The sequence below is a fragment of the Megalobrama amblycephala genome, linkage group LG1 (assembly GCF_018812025.1).
Source record: "Megalobrama amblycephala isolate DHTTF-2021 linkage group LG1, ASM1881202v1, whole genome shotgun sequence".
NCBI classification, from domain to species: domain Eukaryota; kingdom Metazoa; phylum Chordata; class Actinopteri; order Cypriniformes; family Xenocyprididae; genus Megalobrama; species Megalobrama amblycephala.
In genome coordinates, this window is record NC_063044.1 from 9004308 (window position 1) to 9027672 (window position 23365).

Here is a 23365-nt window from a genome sequence, read left to right on the forward strand (position 1 = left end):
AAGGTAGTAACATGCTAACTATTCATGTTAAATTAAAGTAATACTGCTTGTATGTTTTATAACAGGGCCTCAGGGCCTTCTCTTCTTATATTTATGTTGTGTTATTTTTGTAATGTAATATGACTTTACGAAAGAACACTTCTGTTATATCAGGCACATTGTTTTGAACTTTAACTTGTTCATATTCCTTTTTGTTCATATTCCTTTTAGTAGTAGAAATCCCTTTAAGTGTTAGTCATTTGGACAGAAATATAAAGTACTGGCATGGCTTGATCATAATCATGCATGCTTTTTAATGAAGTGCTCTTGTTAATGATTTGATAGTATTTTAAAATAATTGCCTTTTCTGTCTTTTCTCTCATTATTTTTCTTTAGATATGAAGCTGATGGGTCTGCCCCAACCCAGGAGTGATGGACTGAATAATTTTCAATGCTCTTCTCCTGTTTTATTGTACTTTTATTTTTCTTCTTATGATCAATAAAAAGGTGGTTTATAAATTCTGAGTTGAAAGTTATTTTCTTCACAGTACAAATATTTCCTCATGTAATTTAAATTATATTAGGTCAGGTACAGGTTTACTAAAACATAACTTAGAATTGGCAGGGTTTGAAAGTTTCTTTTGCAAATGAGCACATTAAAGCACATTAATTTCAGGAATAAAAAAGAAATATAAATGGGGCCCGGTTCTCACCCGCTGTGGTCCCACTAAAACCCCATAGAGGGGTCATTTGTGGGTCCAGTGTTATCACCCTTTTGGGCCCCGTAAGGGTTCTGTATGTGGCCCACATTGGCCCCATTTATTAGAACCCATATGTGACCCATGTGGGACCCTATAATGAACACACAAATGGGCCCCACTTAGAGCCCACTATGGACCCATCATGTGCCCCATGGGCTAATGCACATGGGGCCTGTGTGGAGCCAACGGACACAATTCTACTGGCCCCACTTGGGTTGCCCATGCCCAAGTGAAAGCCCATCAAAAACCCACATGAGGCCCACATGGACATGTTGGCTGGGATGCAGCTGGCTCTTAATGCTTTCGTTTTCAGTATATCAAAGGGCAACGGGCAATCTTTGGTCTTATTAATTTATTACTTGTTCCAGAGCTAATAGATTTGGCTTAATGGTTATATTAAGTTTCATAACTTTATATTTACATTGAAATAAAATCCTGTACTAACTAGAGCGCTGCTTTTGTTCGTTTGACTGAACTGTTTGCTTGTGTTTATTTCCTATTTTACTTCTAATACTGTTAAAATGGATATTGTTGTTAATTTAAACATTATTATTCAATAAATAATATTTTATATAAATAACATGCCATGTTTTTTGGCATTGTGAAAGAGTCATTTTGTGATTTTGACTTCAGTGAAAGTTACATTAAAGAGTTAGTTCACCCAAAAATTAAAATAATGTTATTAATTACTCACCCTCATGCCGTTCCACATCTGTAAGACCTTGGAATCGTGACAATACAAAAATTCATATCGAGCTAAAGTTGGTTTTTGATTGAATCACTTCAGTTGTAAAATGTATTAATTATTACTTTAGGGGCTGCTTAAAGGACACCTTTCTTACTGAAAACCGAATACCTTTAAAAACCCTCTATGGTACGCAATATGATATCACTGAGGAAAAAATTATTTGTGTTGTTTTTTATTTGTGTTTGCTTAAAATTGGACACTTTAACAAAATCAGTAAACATTTTCATAATTTTTTAATTTATTTAATTTTTATAAGTTTGTTGCCTCGGGGCAACATTGTACCACAATGGAAAAATTTAAACATTTGGCATTTTCATGTAGAAAAAAGAAATATATTTATTGAAAACATGAATTTCTTTAACTGGACACTTAAACAAACAAATGTATCTAGTTTGTAATGTATTAAAAGTTTCATATTTAATAAAAAGTAACATTTTATATCCAGCTGTTGCCCTCAGGCAACATTGTACCATAGTGGAACACAAGTATTACCAAACCATCATATCTTTATGTTATTATATCAAGTTATCATATCCATCTTCATCCTCATATCCATCTTGTCTCTCACCCTCACTCTCTCCCTGATGGATTGTCACTATGATTTCATCTTCCTCATCACAGTATGACCCCTCATTAACTCCTCACCCTCATAAACTGGCTTTGCTACCTGTGTTTTATACCTCTTTAAAGTGCTATAGAAAATGTGCAGATCATAATACATGCAGATATAGTATGTGAATTAGTATTCTTATAAGTGCATTACAAAATCATGTGAAAATGCCAACATATTTAGATAATTCTAACTCTTTTCCTTACAAATATGATACATTTGTATTCAAACCTATTATGCCTGTATGGCCTTATGCGATTCCATTATGGTACAATGTTGCCTTGAGGCAACACACAGTTTTTTGTTATTTTCTCCAAAACGTTTGATGATATACAGTATAATGTAAAGTTCTTAAAAATACTTCTTTACTTGCCAGTGAAGGTGACTCATATTTTTTGTGGGTCTTTTGTGGTCTTTTTTGCACTTTTATTGATTAGTATTTGAGTTATTCTGTCCTGAGATACATTTGATCAATCAATTGGTGGCTTATTTTATTAAAAATAAACTAAAATAGACCATGTTGCCTGGAGGCAACACCGTACCATAGAGGGTTAATGCATTCTTGCCGTTCATTTACGTGTTTAGTCTATAGGTTTGCGTGCTTGAGTGTGTATGTGCGCAGAAGCTTGGTCTTTTTTGAAAAAAGTGATATTGCCAAATTACTTTACTGTTCTGCATAATACAGAAAAATTTGTTGTGTTTGCGGATCTATGCGAACTGGAATAATTTTGATAACGTTTTGTCTATACATAGGGAAAGGAAAGGGAAATGAGCCTTCACAGGGGATCGTTTAGTTGAAACGTCAGGGCTGCGTTATCGTCACGTCTAGATGAAGGACACAAATAATGCTCCGAAGCTTCCTAAAGCAGGGTTTTGAAATTGACCATCACTATATAAGTCGTTATTTTGTTTTTTTTGGCACACCAAAAATATTCTCGTCACTTTATAATTTTAATATTGAACCACTGTACTCACATGAACTGATTTAAATATGTTTTTAGTACACTAATGGATCTTGAGAGAGGAAATGTCATTGCTGGCTATGGAGGCCTCACTGAGCCATCGGATTTCATCAAAAATATCTTAATTTGTGTTCCAAAGATGAATTAAGGTCTTATGGGTGTGGAATGACATGAGGGTGAGTAATAAATGACATTATTTTTGGGTGAACAAACCCTTTAATACGCCACGAGATGGTGGCAAAGACTGTCTTTATGAGTCAGTCAGTCTTTAAGACTTTTATTTTGAAATTGACTGAAACAAGGAAACAACGACATTGTTTGTAGGCTACTTTATACAGCTTACAAGATGCAACTGACAAATGCATTGACTAGAGCTGTCATGGGCATGTCTTAAGACTGACCTGAAGAATATCAGCTAGATGCAGGTAATAAACTCGCTCAGGCGATCTCTCTCATAAGTGAGCAATAAGGTACTCGAGGCTGGTGCTGTATCATGAATTAGTCACAGCTGAAGAGCGAAGCAACCCCTTCATCAGTGACTTATTCATGATACAGCACCAGCCTCGAGTACCTTATTGCTTTTATAAAACTGTTAACCACACAATACAAATATTAAAGTCAAAAATATGTATCAATGGAACTTTCATGAAGTAAAATCACTAAAAACCTTCCTTCCGCCAGAAAAAAATAGCATTAGATGGTGGCAAAGACTGTCACTCAGTAGCGAAGACTTTTATATTGAAAAGACTGAATTGTTGTGAACATGGAACAAGACACAACTGACAAATGCTTTGACTAGCTACTGTCAGTCACGGGAAAACCCCTTAACTATTAAAAAGGACAAGATATTGACATTTAAACAGATTTTTTTTTATTATGAACATATGACTGACCTGAAAGAAAATGCTAAATCTGAATGCAGGTAATAAACTCGCTCAATCTATCTTTTTAGTCATCTACATAATACAGTAAGCTTCAATGAACAATATCAATTGAGAACAGACAGTTTACCTTGCAAAGAGTGGTTGCTAAAGGTGTTGTGTAGTGATACCCTAAACCATTGGGTGAACTGTTTTATAGTGAATAAAACACAGCTATTGACCAATGAGAATCAAGAACAGGAACTAACAGCTTTATAATACTCTACATATTACAATGAGTTTCATTGAATTAACTCAACGTTCCTTTGTTACTAGTTCTAAAGTGAAGTTTTAGAATTAGTAACAGAAGCTTAGGCTCTACTGTTAAACTGCAACTTGACATTTTAATCTGTGGAGGAAGAAAGTAGTTTCGTACAAAAGATGGTTTTTAAAGATAATCCATTGTTATTTCTTATTTATTTACACACATGTGCCGATAAACTGTTGTATATGAGCAATATTACATGAGTAGCCATGAAGCTTTTAGTCTTTGTGTTTTTCTGGCTTGTTATTTTGTTTTTAGACTCGCCATTGTGTTTACAATTTGTCATTTTGTTTTTGGATTTATTTTGTTTTCAGTATTGCAATTTGTTTTACTCTTCTCAGTCACCATAAAAAGTGAATATTTGGATCCTTAGAATAATCTAATTAATATGAATGGTTTATTTCAAACAAATTTAACTGAATGCTGAATAAATATTCAGGGTCTATTGATAAATAAGTTAATGCTAATAGACATCCATTTCCCTACACATTTACAGCTTCAATGCAACATCTGTGCACCTTCTGGTGTGAGAACCATATAATTAATGTATATACACTCTCTAGAGCAACAGCTACATAGAATTTTCATGTTGACAATGAAAATTAAATAGAAAAAACAAACAAACAGATAAAATACTGTATACTATTCTATACTATACTACTTCACACTTTGGTGTAAAACAAACAAACAAACAAACAAACAAAAAAACAATGCAATTTTAATAAATAAAAATGTAATTTTATTATTGGAGTCTTATGTTTTGGAAAATACATTACTTTTTTTTTTTTTTTTTTTATAAATTAATTTAGAAGGTATTTGATGCCCTTGCCTTTTCTAAAGGTGCTAAAGAGTTTGTTTTGTTTTATACATTTTTGCAATATTACTTGAAACTGTCTTTACTAACTGATAAAAGACTATTTATTAGGTACACTGAAAGTAATAATATTAATATACATCATCTGTGCATGAGGTAGGGCCTTAAAAACATTAGCCAATGATCGCGTAAACGATTGGCCCTCTGGCTTGTCAATCACTGCCATGACGATCCATGTGAGAGACGTGCGCGGCTGCACGCTCCAGTAACTTTCCACACTCCACAGTCGCCGCATGCAATGTTTTTGTCAGGAGACAGGAATAACAACTGCAGATTATGAGTTACCTGCGGTGAGTCCGACATAATGAATCCACTAAGTGTGTGCGTGGCTTTAAGTTGCACACACACGTAACGATTGTAAGGCCGATTATGAATGTAAATTGATACTTATGACTGATCGCGCTTAAACGCGTCCAGTCAGAGCCAGTTGCTTTCAGTCTGCGATTACTGTCGGTGTTCAAATTCCATGTGAAAGTATATAAATCTGCTTCAGGAGCAGGAAACTATCGCTGTATGTTGGGCACAGTCAGAATGATTTAGCTAGTCGTTAAATGTGTGCCCGGCTTAATAACACAGCGAATGCCGGTGGTAAACACGAGTGCACGAGTTTTGGGAGGCGTTCCCTCTAAATGAGCTGTGAAGGAGGGGGATTGTTCTTACCCATGCGCTCATTTCAAAAACTCAATCGACAAAAAGAACCTCTTTAGCACCTTTAAATTTTAGCACATATTTTTCACAAATTTATTAACTAGTTGTTAGTTGATTTTTGTTTATATCATTTTAGCGATATATTTAATATTGGCTTACACTCCGTACACTGCTCTGTATACCTGATATATCACTGAAGTGTATACCTGATATATCAGCTGATCCACTTCAATCCACTTAGCCAGGGTAGCTTTAGTGTAGTTTATTTCGAGGAGCTCCCACTCTCCCTGGGCCTGAAATTTCTTCGACTCAGAGGTGATGTTCCATTTATTAGTTAGTAAATCCAATGCAATGTCATGATCTGTGGTAACAGACATTAAAATTGTGTTATTTAATATTAAATTCAAATAGTTTAGAAGAATAAACCATGTTATCTTGTGTTTGTTTCAGATGTACTTGAATATGATGTAGACTGAAGTGTTATATTGCAGCTTTGGGTGTCGAAGGGAAACCTGTGGAGATCCATCTTACAGGCTGTGGTCAGAGATAACATTTCAAATGAGACTGCATAGCCAAAATTGAACAACATCACATTTGGAGACTCCTTTGTTCCAAATTCTGTCTTGATGCTAAATGGATAAAATATAAATTAACACTGATTATTAAAGAAATGATGATTGAAGACAGCAGGTATTCAAATCATATCAGGTATTCATCTGTCTCATTTAAAAAAAGTAAGTGAATGCACCCTTCGAATGAAACCTTCTTTCACAGAAATGTGAAAGAGGCATGAGGAATAGTGTTTGTTGCTAAAGATATCCCACAATTCTTTGTGTCACCATGAAAAAAAGTAATTTATTTGAAAAATGGCAACAGATGTGCTTTTAAATGCAACTTATGAATATGAAATATGAGCAGTTACGCTGATGGTTTGGGACAACCATAATGTGTTTTTGCACAGTCAATTATTAGCAACACACAGTGTTAAACTATAAAAATTACATGTTTATTTGCTTATGAATTTCCCAGATTTTCTATACCAGGAGGTTTCAAGATTTTTAGTGGCAAAGAGCCCTAAACAATCCCCCAGTGAGATACATTTTTATTAGGCATACATTATAATATAATAAAATATAATATAATCTTGAAGTATTTAAACTGATATACAGTATTATATCAGTTTAAATGCTTCAGTTTGTTTTAATATAATATGAAAACAAACTGAAGCATTTAAACAAATCTGATAGCTAAATATTTTAGAGAAAAGTGAACATGTTAACTCTTTTATAGTTATCACATCCCTGAAATCCACACCACACATCACAATAATTTATTTAAACTTAGGTATATAACTGATATATTCTTAGTTTGCATGCTACACCTGTGATGGGTGTGTAATTGTAAATGTCTCAGAGTTTTGTTAACATTGTGCCCATCATCCGTTATTTCTGCCACTTTTCATTAGAACATGACGTTTTATTTCACATTTCTTTTTGTTTCACGTTGCCTCTCGTATTGAGGTATTTAGTCTGCAAACATGACAGTATAGAGCAGGGATGGGCAACTTCGATATTGACGAGGGCCAACATTTTTTCTTCTTGATACCAGGGGGCCAGATTATTAATTCACACTCGCACCTTTTACACTGTCTTACTCGATTTACTTTTTATTAAGGGAAATTAATGTATAATTAATGTTATTTATTTTTAAAGATTTTATAAACTGTAATACAAATGGGGAAACTTTGTTTTCAGTTGACAAGCAATATTAAAGGGATAGTTCACCCAAAAATTTAAATTCCGTCATCATTTACTCAGCCTCAAGTTTCTGTTGAACAAAGAAGATATTTTGAAGAATGTTTGTAACCAGGTTGCTTTGGGACTAATACTATGGAAGTCAATGGTGCCCCAGAACTGTTTAGTTTCCCACATTCTTCAGAATGTCTTCTTTTGTGTTGAACAGAACAAATACATTTATACAGGTTTGGAACAATTTGAGGGTGCGTAAATAAAATTTTTAGTTTTGGGTGAACTATCCCTTTAATTTCTTTATTAACAATATTAACATCTCAATGGCATTTTCTGTAAATTTGAAACAAACAAATGTACAGTCTATTTTTTATTACAAGGTTAGAGAACCTTTTCAACTCAGCCTCGTTAAAAAGTGCTTATTTTAAAATAGTTGTTCCATATGACATTACCATAATCCACATCCACATATTACCATGAAAATACTATTTTAAAAAATGTATAAGAACACTATATGGCTATAAGTGCTATATGAAGACGTGACTGGAGTGCTAATTTGCAGAGCTCGTGCTAACATGCTTTTCTCACACTTTCTATAATAAATGCTTGATGTTTTCTAATTTTTGTATTATTTATTTTGTTACTGAGAAGAAAGTGCACGGCACATATTTACATATTCATCAAACCGTAAGTCTCAGCAGTGTGGGCAGCGTCAGATGTTCGTTTACAGTATATCGCTGGTCACACATTTCGAACTTCGTTTTACTCCTAAACGAAGAGCGAAAAAGAACTTTGTTTGAAGTATATCGGGGCCTTTAGCCTGATTCATTGATCTCATCCATGGTCTAATTTGTTATTGACAGTTAACTTCACATTACCACAATTGTAGTTCTGCCAGTCAGTTATGAAGAAATTGCAAACACACAGTTAACAAAAAGATTTGAAACAAGGTGTCAGCCAAACACACACAGACATCAAGTATCAGCATATGAATCTCAAAAATGGTAATAAAATTATTCATGCTGAAATGCATTCTGGAAGTCATGGGTGAGTTTTGTCCTGTTTTTTTTTTTTAGAATCTTTCATTACAACTAATTACCAGAATTTATAAATAATAACAGAATATCACTAAAGTGTGGTTGAAAAGTCTAGGGTCAAGAGTTCAACAAAAGCAAACACTGATTACCATAACAGTTACTTCAAAAGTAATCATTATTTTCAACAAAACATCAACATCTAAACCCGCTGATAATTCTCAATGAGAATGAGACGTATGAACTTAGATGTATGAAATAAAGTCATCTAATTAGTATTAAGTGAAACTTGTAATGATGTTTGTGCACTCTGCTGAGATCTTGAGAGATTTAATGTCTTTTATCTTCAGTCATGTAGTCCTTGTGTTTTATCTTGTTCTGTTGTTGTTTGTCTTTCATTCAGTAATTCTTCTTGTTAACAGCAGGTGTTCATCAGTGTCTGGATTCACTCTGTCAAGTGGACTATATCAGTGTAGGAATTAGTAAATGAGTGTCTAGGGTATGATTCGGAACAGCCTCTGTGTCGATTCTGTTCAGTTCACAGTTATATTGCAGTAGGCTACTTTATCAAAAACAACATGCTACCAAGAATGTTTTTTATGGTGTATTACTGTTTTAATGGAAAACAGTCAACAGATAATCCTAAAATTATTGTTTTTTTGTTTTGTTTTGTTTTGTTTTTGTTTTTTTAGCTGTAGCAAATGCCAATAAAAAAACTAATGTAAAAATTGTCAAGACCCCAACTAAAGCAAAGTTAAACTGATTACCCTAAATGCTGATATTTGTATGTCTTTGTATAAACAACGTACAACTTTGAGTAAAACATGCTTGAGAAATGTAATGCAATCAGTTACCACACACTGTAAAAACCATTTTCTTGGTTTAACTAAAAAAATAAAAAAATAAAAAAGGCAACTATTTGCATCATAATTTTGAGTATTTTGAACTCAACTAATTTGTGTTTGACCAATTAGACTTTACATGTTTTCAACATGCACAACACAACTTTCCTTGTAAACTCTACTCAAATAGAAACATAAGTCAATTGAGTTAAAAAGTAACTCACATGAATACACATTTGGCTGAACTCGCTTTGGCTTGAGTTGGGCTTGTGGTGGAGCAGTAGTGGAGTGCTCTTGGATGGAGAGAAAACCACACTCTGGCTTTCAAAAAATCTACTTCTCGCTCTACTCAAAATCATACCACTATACTCACAGTCTACTCTGCTCACATACTCTGGTTCTGACAACAATTAAGTGGCCGGGACAGGCCCACTGTCACACCATTGTGGGATTACAAATTTAAGAATCTGTTTAAGATCTGCTGATCCTACATGCTGAACATAACCTCACATGAAATACTAAGGTGAAGTATATTGTATTTAACATTTTGAGGTAAAGATAATGACAATTTAAGGAGATCAAGGCAGGCAGCCCAGGTGTCTGTAACATTAACCTTTTGTCTTCATGCACTTCCTGACCATTTGGCAGGACAAGCTCAAGATACAGCGGTGCCTTTGTCTCTATAATAATGTAAAGGTATGGGCGATACTGTCAGACTGATTGGATTAGCACCTATGCATTTGAATGACACAGTTATGCTGATTAGATCATGGCTGGGAAATGTAGGGAATGGGCTGATTTCTGCACTGCATTTGCATGCTTTGTTTAGATTGTCTCCACCTCTACTCTATGTATCCCTCCCTCTTGAATGTTTATGAACTACCAAGTACAATGCCTTAGTTTTACTTGGATGACTACAGCAATGCACAGCACGTTTCTCAATAAAAAAGTAACTTTTGCTTGAAAGATATCCCAATGTCTCCTGGTCTCTGCTTCGACGAGGAAAAAGTCTCCAACACCATATATATATATATATATATATATATATATATATATATATATATATATATATATATATATATATATATATATATATATATATATATATATATATATATATATATATATAACAGGAAGCATGAAGTGCTCTAAAACTTCCTGCCATGTCATCTGCTGGTGTTGGTCCACTGTGTTTTCTGAGGTCCAAGGTCAATGTAGCAAGTTTTAAAGCACTTCATGCTTCCTGCTGCTGACCAACTTTATGCAGATGCAGATTTCATTTTCCAACAGGACTTGGCACCTGCACACAGTGCCAAAGCTACCAGTACCTGGTTTAAGGACCATGCTATCCCTGTTCTTAACTGGCCAGCAAACTCGCCTGACCTTAACCCCATTGAAAATCTATGGGGTATTGTGAAGAAGAAGATGCAATATGCCAGACCCAACAATGCAGAAGAGCTGAAGGCCACTATCAGAGCAACCTGGGCTCTCATAACACCTGAGAAGTGCCACAGACTGATCGACGTCATGCCACGCCACATTGCTGCAGTAATTCAGGCAAAAGGAGCTCCAACTAAGTATTGAGTGCTGTACATGCTCATACTTTTCATGTTCATACTTTTCAGTTGGCCAAGATTTCTAAAAATCCTTTCTTTGTATTGGTCTTAAGTAATATTATAATTTTCTGAGATACTGAATTCGGGATTTTCCTTAGTTGTCAGTTATAATCATCAAAATTAAAAGAAACAAACATTTGAAATATATCAGTCTGTGTGTAATGAATGAATATAATATACAAGTTTCTCTTTTTGAATGGAATTAGTGAAATAAATCAACTTTTTGATGATATTCTAATTATATTATAATTATATCTATGACCAGCACCTGTATGTGTATATATATATATATATATATATATATATATATATATATATATATATATATTAGAATAAAGGAGTCTGTGAAGGTATTCCTTTTCAGTATATTCAGTTTTTGTATTGTGACAGAGAAGATCTGATTGAGATCACTGTTTGAACATTACAAAAGATTACAAAATGATAATGTGAACAATCACTCTTAAAGATCTGTTTTGGGGGGAAAAAATCTGTTTTATGTGCAATATGAGCAAATTCTTTTAATTTGTTTTGTCATTTCCTGTCATTTCCATTTTGTCATAACCCTTATTTTATCCATCATTTTGCAACATTTCTGATAGATCACTAAAAGGCAAAAATAAAAGGTTATACCTTTCCATTATACCAATGTCTGGAGTCCAAAACATATTTCTGGGGGCGACAAATTTTGTAATCCCACAAAAATCCTCTGTTCTCCACCACATTTTCAAATTTGGCCACGCCTGTAATCAAATAAAACCTTTGAACATGTGACAAAATTATGCAAATTGAGTAAAGTTTTGTGAGATAAGAATTAAATAGTTTTTGAAAGCACTTACAGTTATCGTTTTGACCTGTGTTGTGAGACTCTGGGCTTTTTCGTCCTGTAGATAAAAAGATGTGTTGAGATGATACTACAACTGTTTGACATCCCATAATGACCTGAATGAGAAGAAAATCATGCTGAACTCATACCACATTTATGATGGAGGTCACATATAGGTCCACATAAATGTAGGCAGGCTTGAACTCAGTGTTGTCGGCAGGGTTGATCTCTGTGTTGTTGGTAGGGCTGAACTCAGTATAGTTGTTTTCATAGTAGTTGTTGAATATTAAGGGCCACATTCTGGTATTCTGAAAGTCATTCTTGTCCAAGCCGAGATGTTCAAAAAGATCCTTTTTAGCTTTAGCATATTGTGTAAAACTGCAGTATTTAGCATCACACACCCACCCTGTGCATATGAGACATTCGGTTACACAGAAGCATATATTCTCCAAGCACACAGTGAAAGAGAATTTTATGTTTACACATTCATCCTTCAACATTTCATACTCTTGTCAGACAAAAAAACAAAAAAAACAAACAAACAAACAAATATAGACGATTGCTCTTAGGGCAGGGGTGGGGAGCGTTGATCCTGGAGGGTCATTGACCTGCAGAGTTTAGCTCCAACCCTGAAAAAAACACTGCCTGTAACTTTAGTAATCCTGAAGACCTTGATTAGCTTCAGGTGTGTTTAATTAGGGTTGGAGCTAACATCCGTCTACTGAATTCATGTCATTTTCACACAAAATGCAGTCAATTAACACGTTTCTAAAATATTTAAATTTTCTTTTCATATAAGCTTATATCAAAATCATGGATCTTTCTCATCTTATTTGCAAATGCTTAAACACAGCAAGTCAGAAATAAAGACCCAATGTTCCAATCATTAAATATAGTATAAAACCTATACTTTGGCAACAACAGCAGCTCAAAAATATATAAAACAAATACTGAAACAATTGATAAGCATTTTTAATTAGCAGATCACTGAAATATTGAGAAATAGCAGATTTTATGCAAATAGCAGATTTAATTTTTTGAAGTTCTTTCTATTACATGGAGCAATTCTGTTACTTTCTTCTTCTTTTTTCTACTGCATATTCTATAAAATAATGACTCACTTCTGTTGCCAAGAATGCACACATTCACCACTCAACTAAAAATGTAGAATGGCTTACATACATTATATTACTGCAGTAAAAGGAAACTGAATTATAAAAACAATGGATTTCATATTTTCTCCAGTGACATGACAAGTATAGTGCAGTTTTCATAACACCATCAACTGTTAGTATATTGACAGTCATTGACCTTTGATTGACTATTTGTTCATGTTAGAAAACTAGTGCTAGTGTTTGACAGAACGACTCAATTTTGAATCAGGTTTGCTGTGTTTTGATAGAGTTAGTATGTGGTGAAAAAGGTTTTTAGCATTTTGAAATGTAGAGTTTGTGTTTATATAACAAAATATGGTTTTGGGCAGAAAATTAACTATTTGGCTAATTGTGTGATGTAGGTGTGTTGCTGTGTTAAGAGTTTAGAAAAAGTACTTTAAGTATTGGTAAACGCTTGTTAGCAACTGAAAAAAAACTGTAGTAATTATGTGTATTTAAACCATTTTTTACCATTCTGAAACTCCCGTATTTGAGATTGGGAGAATCGTGACATCACATGACTCCTCGAAGAAAGTAAGGTCTACAAATGATATGCAACACTATGTTGCACCATGCACAAAAAAATAAAAATAAATAAATAACAACAACATGATTTAGACATGCACAGTGTTTCAGGCCTTGATCCATTTTCTGTCTCGGCTTAATGAGAAGTATGTGATTGTTCACTCAAACAGTACCTTGAGACCTTCTGTTATGGGCTCATGCTCAGGGGTGTCCTTGAGGCCAAATGATATGTAACACATTTACAAGTAGTGAATAGTTTAGGGGATGCAGAAATGACTTGTATACATATACAGACCATTTGTAACAAGTAAGAAAGGTCTACAAATTATATAAAATGCATTTACAAGTGATTAACAGTTTACACTTTAGATTAGGGGATACAGAAAGCTTTGTACATTATTTATTAATACGTTTACACATCATCTATAACAGGTGTTGAACACTTTGTAGTGTGTACTGCAGTGTAAGTGCTGACTGGTGAGGGTATAGACATCTGTCTTCTCTGACACACATGGAGTCTTTAACCCTTTGAGCGGTACGGTCCCACATATGGGATTTTTTTTCTGTGCCCCCCCTGGGCGTGCCCACATATGGGATTTTGAACGTTCAGCGATGTCACATAACTGCCAGATACAAACTGTGCTTTCGCGCTCTGGCTGCGAGACGGACGCGCGCAGCGCTTATAATATATCACAGCTATGCAGTGTTTTCAGCCATTTTTTTTAAGGTTTCATACATTTAAATATGCATAAGCACCAGTAAAACAATAAATTTTGAGTTTATAAAATACACACTGATGTCAGACATCAGTGGAAGCAGCAATACCAGTGAATTCAAATATAATTTGCCGACATTTATTCAGATCAGACACACATAATGGACCTAAGTAACTATAAAGTTTACTCTATTATTTTTCCAGTTCACCAGCCACTTACTTGCATATTTCAGGAGAAACTGATGAATTCACCTGCTGTAAATCCGACTGACAGGACTCTGTGAACTGTTTACAACTGTTGAACGTTTATAAAGGTTTTTAAATGACAAAACACACTCACTTACACATATCTGAGAATCGGAATATCAGATAGTTGATGACATGGTAAGCAAGTTTGTGAATATTTTAAATAAAAAAAGAAAAACAAAATAATAGCGATCCATCTGTCATACAGTGTTATTGTTGCTGCGTTCAGCGTACGTGACACGCACGACGCGTCGTCATGGAAACAATAAGGGCAAACGTTCTAAATAACAGTCACCTTAGAATAAAACTCACTCTGGGGGGACAGTTAGAATATTTTAAACTCACGCTCAAAAGGGTTAACTCTGTGCACCTGATGTGAGCTTCAGTGAAAGGTAAAACCGGATCAGAGGTTGACTTTATCACTAGATCCACACACTCCACACAGAACACAAGTCTGTGCTGATGAGTGAAAGGATTTAACATAACCCACTGGAATCACCTGACTGTAAGGCATTTATAAATGTTTATCCACTTCAAAACAAATAAATTACTCTTCTTAAAAATAATGCTTTAGCATACTGAGCAGATTACAACTTCATCAATAAATCATATACTGATCATTTACTAATGGTTTGTTCATCATTTGTTCATGATTAACAATTGTTTATTGAGATAATGATACTAAAACAATTTTGACATATTTCAGTCAGCGCGCAAATACTGAGTTCTGTTTCAAGTCTTGCGCTTCAGCGGACAAATTCATACAAAAATTATGTCAACATGCCCGTCTTAGCGAGTATCCTAGCAAACATAGTCGGTTATGTCTTAAGTGAACGTATATTAGTCGAGAAAGACAGCGCATGTGTAAGAGTATATGTACTGGATCGTGCATGTCTTATAGGGTAAAAAACTATTCCTGCTGCCTGTTTTTAATGTTAAATCAAACAACAAATAACAAAGAAATCACTCACTGCTCTTGACTGAATAGTTTTTGTAACTTCAATAATGATTAATCTTTATTTATTTTATACAGTAAAGATAATATGCAGTGATATTTTATATTTGATTACTTTATCCATTTTCTGTACGTGAAAATGACTGTTAGATACCTGAAAAACCTGAAAAGCACTGTTCCTGGATCCTGGATCTGTTTTTTCGCTCTTCTTTATTCTTTTTCATGTATTATAGAAGTATCGGATCGGGACTCGGTATCGGTAGATACTCAAAATCAAATGACTCGGACTCGAGGGCAAAAAAACGTGATCGGGACATCCCTACTTATAACTGAATGTTATTACAAAGTGTTACCCTGTATTCTGTAACCAATTTCTCCTGTCTTTAAGACCCATGGAGAGATATTTGGCAGTAGTTTCCACTTCACTTCTTTGAAAGAGGCACTAATTTCTAAACTTTGTCTTGTTAGGGGGATGTTAAATGTTCTATGTCCTGGTAGCAGGAAAAAATAGAACAATCAACATTCCGCTGAGAAAGATGTTCCTTATAGGATGATGTTCTCTTTTACCTTTCGCTTTTCACTTTCAGAAAATTCTACACACTGAAACCTGAAACTCTAACTCCTAACAAATTTACAGATAGAGGTTAAGCACACAAACACATACAATGCAGTCTATTTCGTGTTGATTTATATCATCTCACAAGCACACTTCAACGTCAGAGGTTATTTAACCCTCTGGAGTCTGAGGCTGATTTGGGGCCTGGAGAAGTTTTGACATGCCCTGACATTTGTGCTTTTTTCAGTTGTTCATAAACATATTAATGGAAAAAGTGTCATTACACTGTATTCAGCACAAACTAGGCTACAATAATATGTGAGGAACATGTATGTACATGTCTGTGTTTTTGAAGGAATAACGTTTATGCGTGGTTATTGAAAAAACAAAAAACTTAAGTCACTGAAATAAGGCCAAAAAAATAATATTAAATCTGTGTTCACAAGACTTCTGGGTATTGGAGGTTGTAGACTAGAGTTTTTGCTTCAAAATTATGTAAAAATTTTGCTGACTACTCTTTCATATAAAACAATAGAGAGATTTAAATTTTCTAAAACATCTTTGGTCAAGAAACACAGTATGCGTGGAGGCGTGAATCATCATGAATAATGGGTGATTCTCACCTGAGAAGACAAAATAATCATATAATAATGACCTGAAATGACTTGCATAATAATGAGCTCTTTCAGTCAGGTAGGCTGTGAAAAAAACCCTCTGTGATCATATCTCAAAGCTCATCATGGTGTAAAAAAACAGCAATGCTGTGAAATATTATTATAATTTAAAATAATGGTATTCTATTATATTCTTTAAAATATAATGTATTTTTGTGATGCAAAGTGTCTGAACAATTATGTTATCTCTATGGCATTTCATATAGGCTTTTAGCTTAAAAGCATGCACATTTGGAGAAATATTGATGGATTCTCATATGTTTGTCAATTTTCTATACAGAGGAGTAATATTTATTCAGTATTTATTGTCAGCACTATGAGCGCTGGATACTGTGTTTTCAATTCATACTTGCAGCCAGAGGGCGCTCTGTACACCTTTAGTCCACAAATGCCTGCTAAAGAAGAACAGGCAATCCAGGAACTAACCAAACTAACAGAGGCCAGAGATCGCTAACTATGGCTATTCAAAACACTTTTCAAGACAATAAATACACTATTGAGACGATGTATGCATGTATTGACTGAATTTGCGTCTGAATAGCGCTGGCTCCGTGGGCGTGGCCGCATTAGCGGATAATGAGCTGAATCACAGACTTCTGACATGGCTCTCTTTTCATACAGATTACATAAACAGAGAATTTTTGTTTTCGATTTGAAAACCTGACATTTCAACGTTTTTTTAGACATAAGTCTAATTTTTTTGTGATTAGTATTCACTAAGTTACAGTTCATTTTCTGAGAACTATCAGATTGGACTTTGTTCAGAGGGAGACGAGAGATCACGCATCATGTTAGTTTTCTTTATTTTGCAAAAAGCACAACATTTTGTTTTTACTCTGAGTGTACACAAATAAAAGAAGACATTCCACAGATTAAAATGGTGTATAACTCTTAATTGTATGTGCAACATTGATGGAGTATTTTGAGTCTCTTGTAACGAGTAGAAATATGGTGTGGCCCCTTTAAGAACTGCGCGCTCCCGTTAAACTGTTGATGATCTGCATTGGATGTGTGATCAGAGCACCGCATGTATGCGGGTTATGTTCATTCTTTTTCTGTTGCTCTTGTATTTCATTTATTTCTCAAGTAATGCTGTGGACGGCACAACATTTGTGACAGACTGTCACCTAAATTCCATGGGGAATAAAGCGCCGGTTATGTGACACCCATCGCCTCTGTGAAGTCTGTCTAATAGTGAGCTATCCTTGTTTGCTCCGTAACCACCGCGTTACAAGTGGCGCCCGAACATTTTATCTCTGGCTTTGGATTTATGGAGAGGTTTGCACGGATGCCGAACTGGTTTGTGACGAGTGACGCCGAAAATACTGCAATCTTCCTCGCCGACATGCGTGAGTCTGCACGAGGCCTATTCCAGTGCGAATAGAGTGAACTGCCCGACGCTGCAGCGGACATTTTGTGTGAGTGACGCAGCTGATATTTCTTCACATTCCAGTGAATTTATGTCGCTATGGAGACAATTTTCGTGGATTTAACTTGCACATAGGATTGTGGTTCGTTGAGGTAATCGGGAATTCGACTATTTGTGAACTTTTACTGTTTCAGACCTGGTTTCCTCGTCCATTTGTGTTCATTCACTGAAACTGTTGGACTGGTTTAACTGAACTTGATAAACTTTTTTTTTTGCGTTTGCACCGGACTTTTTCTTGAACTGTTTTTTGAGCGGGATATATATATATTTTTTTCTGGACTTGTTTTACATTTTTGAGTCGTAATTTGGTATAATTCCTCACACTCTCATGGTGTGTGTTCATTGAAGGACCTGAAAAAAAACATTGAATTGAAAAGAAATCGGAAGAGAATTTATTGGACTCTAATTGAAGTTTTGTGATATTGATCTGTTGTCACTGTTTTCAAGAAAACAAAACAAAACAATTTGCACGATAAATTTCTTATTATATTGTTAGTTTTTCTAAAAAGGTATTCAGCTGTTTATAATTGCTTTGTTGCTATATTACTGGCATACAAGAAATTGATACAAGTTGGAAATTTTTGTTGAATATATTTCTCTGATTTATTGCTTTGAATATCATATTGCTCTGACACAAAGTGATTTTGTTGCAATGAACAGACGTGTTGATGACAAGACTGAGTTAACTGACCTATCTGCATGCTTTGAGTATCCACCCAGGCGGAGAGCGACACCATCGGCGGATCGCCTGGAGACACAGGTTGAGTCATTGAAAGAGGAAGTGGCGATGCTGAGGAAATGCCTGAGTGAGTCTCTTGATCTACAGAGAGGTATCATTGACAGTTGCACACAAAACTTGCACATACCTCCTTCATACCAATTACCTTTACAAGTCAGGCCTGTTGCTTCGTCAACCCCATACCCTCAAACACAAACTGGTCAAAAACATGGACTTCACTCCTTTGAAGGGGCAATGAACGCCAGAACGGAAAATGCGTTTGGACTGGCTCAAAGTTCTCTTGAATTGAACAATGCAACCAGAACCTTGGCTTCAGTCTTGCATCAATCAAGACTGGAACCCCCAGTGTTTGTTGAACGATGGAAAAGTTCAACCTGATGACTGGCTTCTTCTTGTGGATGCCTACAGAACTTCTTTGGGTCTCAGTGATGCTCAAATTTTGCTTGAATTGCCACGTTTCTTAGCTAAAGAGCCCAGGAAGTGGTTTATAGTACTGAGTTCACACGTTACATCTTGGACACAGTTCTGCACCCTGTTCAAGACTGTATTTCTTCCTTCGGATAACCAAGAGCGTGTCTGGAGAGGTATTCTTGACCGCGTCCAAGCTCAAGGAGAACCATTTCCAACATTTGTTGCACACTTGTTATCTGAATTCAAGAAACTTAAGTCACCACCTCCAGAACAGGAACAGATCGATCTTATCTGCAAGCATGCACTTGAGCGTTACAGAGTTGCTTTGTACGGCACACAAATTACTTCAGTCATAGACCTCTTGATGTGTGCCCACAAGCTGCACTCCACTCTCGGCCCTGACAGCCGTAATGAACCAGTAGTACAGAAAAGTAAGAGTATGCGAGAGACTTATTGTTTCAAATGTTCTGCTCCTGGTTTCACATCTAGAAACTGTCCCAACTGCAACTTTGCGCAACAAACTATGTCTTTTCCAGCCGCTGACACACAGACAAGTCCAGTTTCGAATGAGCCACACGGCCTTAAGGAGGAGGCTAAAGCCACGACGTATGCAGAAATGGAGGAGAAAAAACAAAATTCTGTTCGGCAGAAGGTAAACTTCAGGGGAGGGAGGACGTTTCAATGAGGCAATCCTCCCTCCAAAAGATAAATGCGCCTCACCCTTATCTTGTGTCCCCGTCTGAGTCGCTTTTCCTTGGACATGTGGAGGACCATTCTTCTCCTTCATTTTGGAACACACCCTTTATTGTTAAAGTTCATTTCTGTCACAAGGCCATTGACGCAGCGCTGGACACGGGTGCCTCACTTTCAGCGGTTCGTACAAATATGATTTCTGATGTCTTGCAAAATTCTCAGAAGGTTCAACCTTGGACTTTTCCCCCAATTCAGCTTGCCAACAGTGCTGTTTGCACTCCGGCTGGTATTGTCTGGTTAAATGTTGGCCTCCAGGGTAAAAATTTCTACCATCGATTTGTCATTATCCCTGATCTATCCTCTCCACTCATCTTAGGGATGGATTTTATGCTACGAGCGTCAGTTAGCATTCATATCCCATCAAGGACGGTGACCCTCGCTGAACCTACACCACAAGAGGTTTGGAGTGAGTGGTTGGAGGCGCCTGAGCTTGGAAGCTTGATGTTCTTGGATGTCTCCCAGTCTGCCTTGGATGAGAAAGTTGAAATGGCTTGTCTGAAAACGGAACAAAAAGTGGATTTGAGGGACCTTCTAAAAGACTTTTGGAGCTTGTTTGACGGACACCTAGGACATACCTCATTGGGCGAACACGAAATCAACACTGGTGATGCGAAACCAGTTCACCTCCCACCATACCGGAGCTCACCAGCTAAGAAACAAATAATTGAGGATCAAATTCAGATGATGCTTGAAGAAGACATCATTGAGCCCTCTTCCAGTCCATGGGCAGCACCTGTAGTAATCGTCAAGAAGCCATGTGGAGACCACAGGTTTTGCGTTGACTACAGAGGCCTTAATCATCTGACACACAAGGATTCGTACCCACTGCCCAGAGTCGATGAATCATTGGACTTCCTGGCTCGTGGAAAATTTATTTCGACTCTTGATTTGGCTCGGGGGTACTGGCAGGTGTCAGTGGAGAAACAGTCAAGACCAAAGACAGCTTTCGCATCACACTGTGGCCTATTTCAATTCAAGGTTCTCCCTTTTGGACTCTGTAACGCCCCAGCTACGTTTCAGAGGGTGATGAACAATGTCCTCGCTGGCTTGGTCTATAAGTGCTGCGCAGTGTATCTTGACGATATCATCGTTGCATCTCCGACCTTTGAGCAACACTTGGAAGACCTCCGAGAAGTCGTGTCAAGACTAAAGTCAGCTGGTCTTACTCTCAAGCTGAATAAGTGTCAGTTCTGCTTGAGTGAACTTGTCTTTCTAGGATACAGGGTCACTCCAGATGGTATTTCTCCTGACCCGAAAAAGCTTGAAGCAGTCACAGATTTCAGAATGCCAACAGATGTGAAACAAGTGAGAGGATTTCTCGGCCTCACAAGCTATTACAGACGGTTCATTCCGAAATATGCGGAGAAAGCCGAGCCGCTTTTTAAACTCACCAGAAAGGAAACCCCATTCAACTGGGACGACAGTTGTCAGGCTTCGATTGATTACTTGAAAGACTGCCTTACTTCTGAACCAATTCTGTGCCTCCCAGATTTCACACGCCCATTTTCCATCCACACTGACGCTTGTGACTTGGGCCTCGGTGCGGCCTTGATGCAGAAGGATGACATGGGGCGAGATGTAGTTGTTGCTTTTGCAAGCAGGACATTGCACAAAGCTGAAAGACCATACTCAATGCCTGAGAAAGAGTGTTTGGGAGTGATTTGGGCTCTGGAACATTTCAGACCTTACATTGAGGGCCTTCATGTAACAGTTTATACTGATCACAACAGCCTGAGGTGGCTAATGAACCGTCCCAACCCCTCTGGACGACTAGCGAGATGGTCCTTACGCCTACAGGATTTTGACTTCAACATCGTCCACAGGCCAGGTGTTCAGAATAAAGTTCCAGATGCTCTATCACGCAGCCCACTGCCACATTGTGAGGGCCCTATCGACATCCTTCCGCCGCATGCTGTCATAGCTAGGTTGGATCTGCGCAGTCTTTCCTCGGTCACAATCACAGACAAAGCGCAGTTGAGGCAGTTGCAAAGTGGTGACCCAGTGGTTGGCAGTCTTCTTCGAAACATTGAAGGGGGTGGTACAGATGAAGAACATGTCATTCATGATGGTCTGCTTTATTTTAGGGACCCTAAGGTAATCTGCAATCTCCACCCAATGAAGCAGCTTAAGTTATATGTCCCAACAGTAATTCGACCCACTGTACTTAAATACTATCACGACCATCCTACAGCTGGCCACCTTGGTGTGACAAAAACGCTGGCCAGACTGAGGCAAAGGTTCTTTTGGCCCAAAATGGCGACAGACACGAAAAGATATGTTGTTTCGTGTCCAGTGTGCCAGTTGACGAAGCCGAGCCAAAGAAAACCAGCAGGCCTGATGGTTCCAATAAAACCAACAAAACCCTGGGAATTCACAGGAGTGGATTTTGTAGGTCCACTTCCCCGTACACAGAGTGGCAACGAATATCTAATCGTCTTCGTTGACTACTTTTCAAAATGGGTGGAAGTGTGCGCAGTGCGGTCAGCGACAGCTCAAGTGGCAGCGAGTAAGTTTCTTAGTGAGATATTTGCCCGGCACGGTGCGCCAACCTATCTCATATCAGATCGTGGGACCCCATTTGTGAGCAATCTTTTTGAGCATGTGGTTGCTGCCCTTGGTTCTGAACACCGGCTGACAACGGCGTACCACCCGCAAACAAACGCCACTGAAAGAGTGAACCGCACACTTAAAACTGCCATACGTGCTTATGTGGAGGACAAGCACACTTCGTGGGACAAGTATCTTCCACAAATCTGTTTTGCTCTTCGAACGGTTTGCCATGAAAGTACGGGTCACTCTCCAGCAATGTTGTTATATGGCCGTGAGTTGGAGACGCCGCTTGATTTGATAACACAGCCAAGTACTGAGGGAGTGGATGATCCTAATGTGCCTTTTCCTGAGAGTTTGAGAGCTTCCCTGCAAGATGCTTACGATCACGCCAGATCTGCTCTAAGTGCGAGCCATGAGAAAAAGAAACGTTATTATGACAAGAAGCGACGCACGGTTTCATATGCTGTGGGGGACTTAGTCAGGGTCAAGACTCATCCAAGATCTGATGCTGACGCAAACTTTACTGCTAAACTGGCCCCAGTGTATGCTGGACCATTTCGCGTCTCTAAGAAACTGTCTAGTGTTAACTATAAACTTTCAAATGTTGACACTGGAGAGGATGCTAGCGTGTATCATGTTGTAAATCTGCAGCCGTTTCATTCATGGGATACAGCCAGGCCTACAGCAAGTTCCTTTGGTGATGTTGAGATGTCACTACCTTTGGATGTGGACTTTGATTCCCAAACAGACAGAGAGGAATCTGTTAATGCTGACCAAAGAGTTGATACAGACTGTTCAAATGAACCTTTGACTCAACAATCGGATGAA

General features: G+C 37.1%; 2 protein-coding genes across 2 annotated transcripts in view; one reads left to right on the forward strand and one right to left on the reverse strand.

Annotated features, from left to right (window-relative positions):
- Positions 1–23365, forward strand: part of LOC125280859 (gastrula zinc finger protein XlCGF57.1-like) — a 1316469-nt gene that overhangs the window by 411964 nt on the left and 881140 nt on the right. The window lies entirely within an intron of this gene.
- LOC125243180 (5-hydroxytryptamine receptor 3A-like) overlaps positions 1–23365 on the reverse strand; it is a 38871-nt gene that overhangs the window by 12192 nt on the left and 3314 nt on the right. The window contains exons 2-6 of the mRNA XM_048152609.1: positions 11980–12236; positions 11844–11888; positions 11638–11747; positions 6224–6396; positions 5974–6128 (exon numbers count right to left, since the gene is read on the reverse strand). Of these exons, the coding sequence (XP_048008566.1) occupies positions 5974–6128; positions 6224–6396; positions 11638–11747; positions 11844–11888; positions 11980–12236 (740 nt within the window). The remainder of the gene's footprint in view (positions 1–5973; positions 6129–6223; positions 6397–11637; positions 11748–11843; positions 11889–11979; positions 12237–23365) is intronic.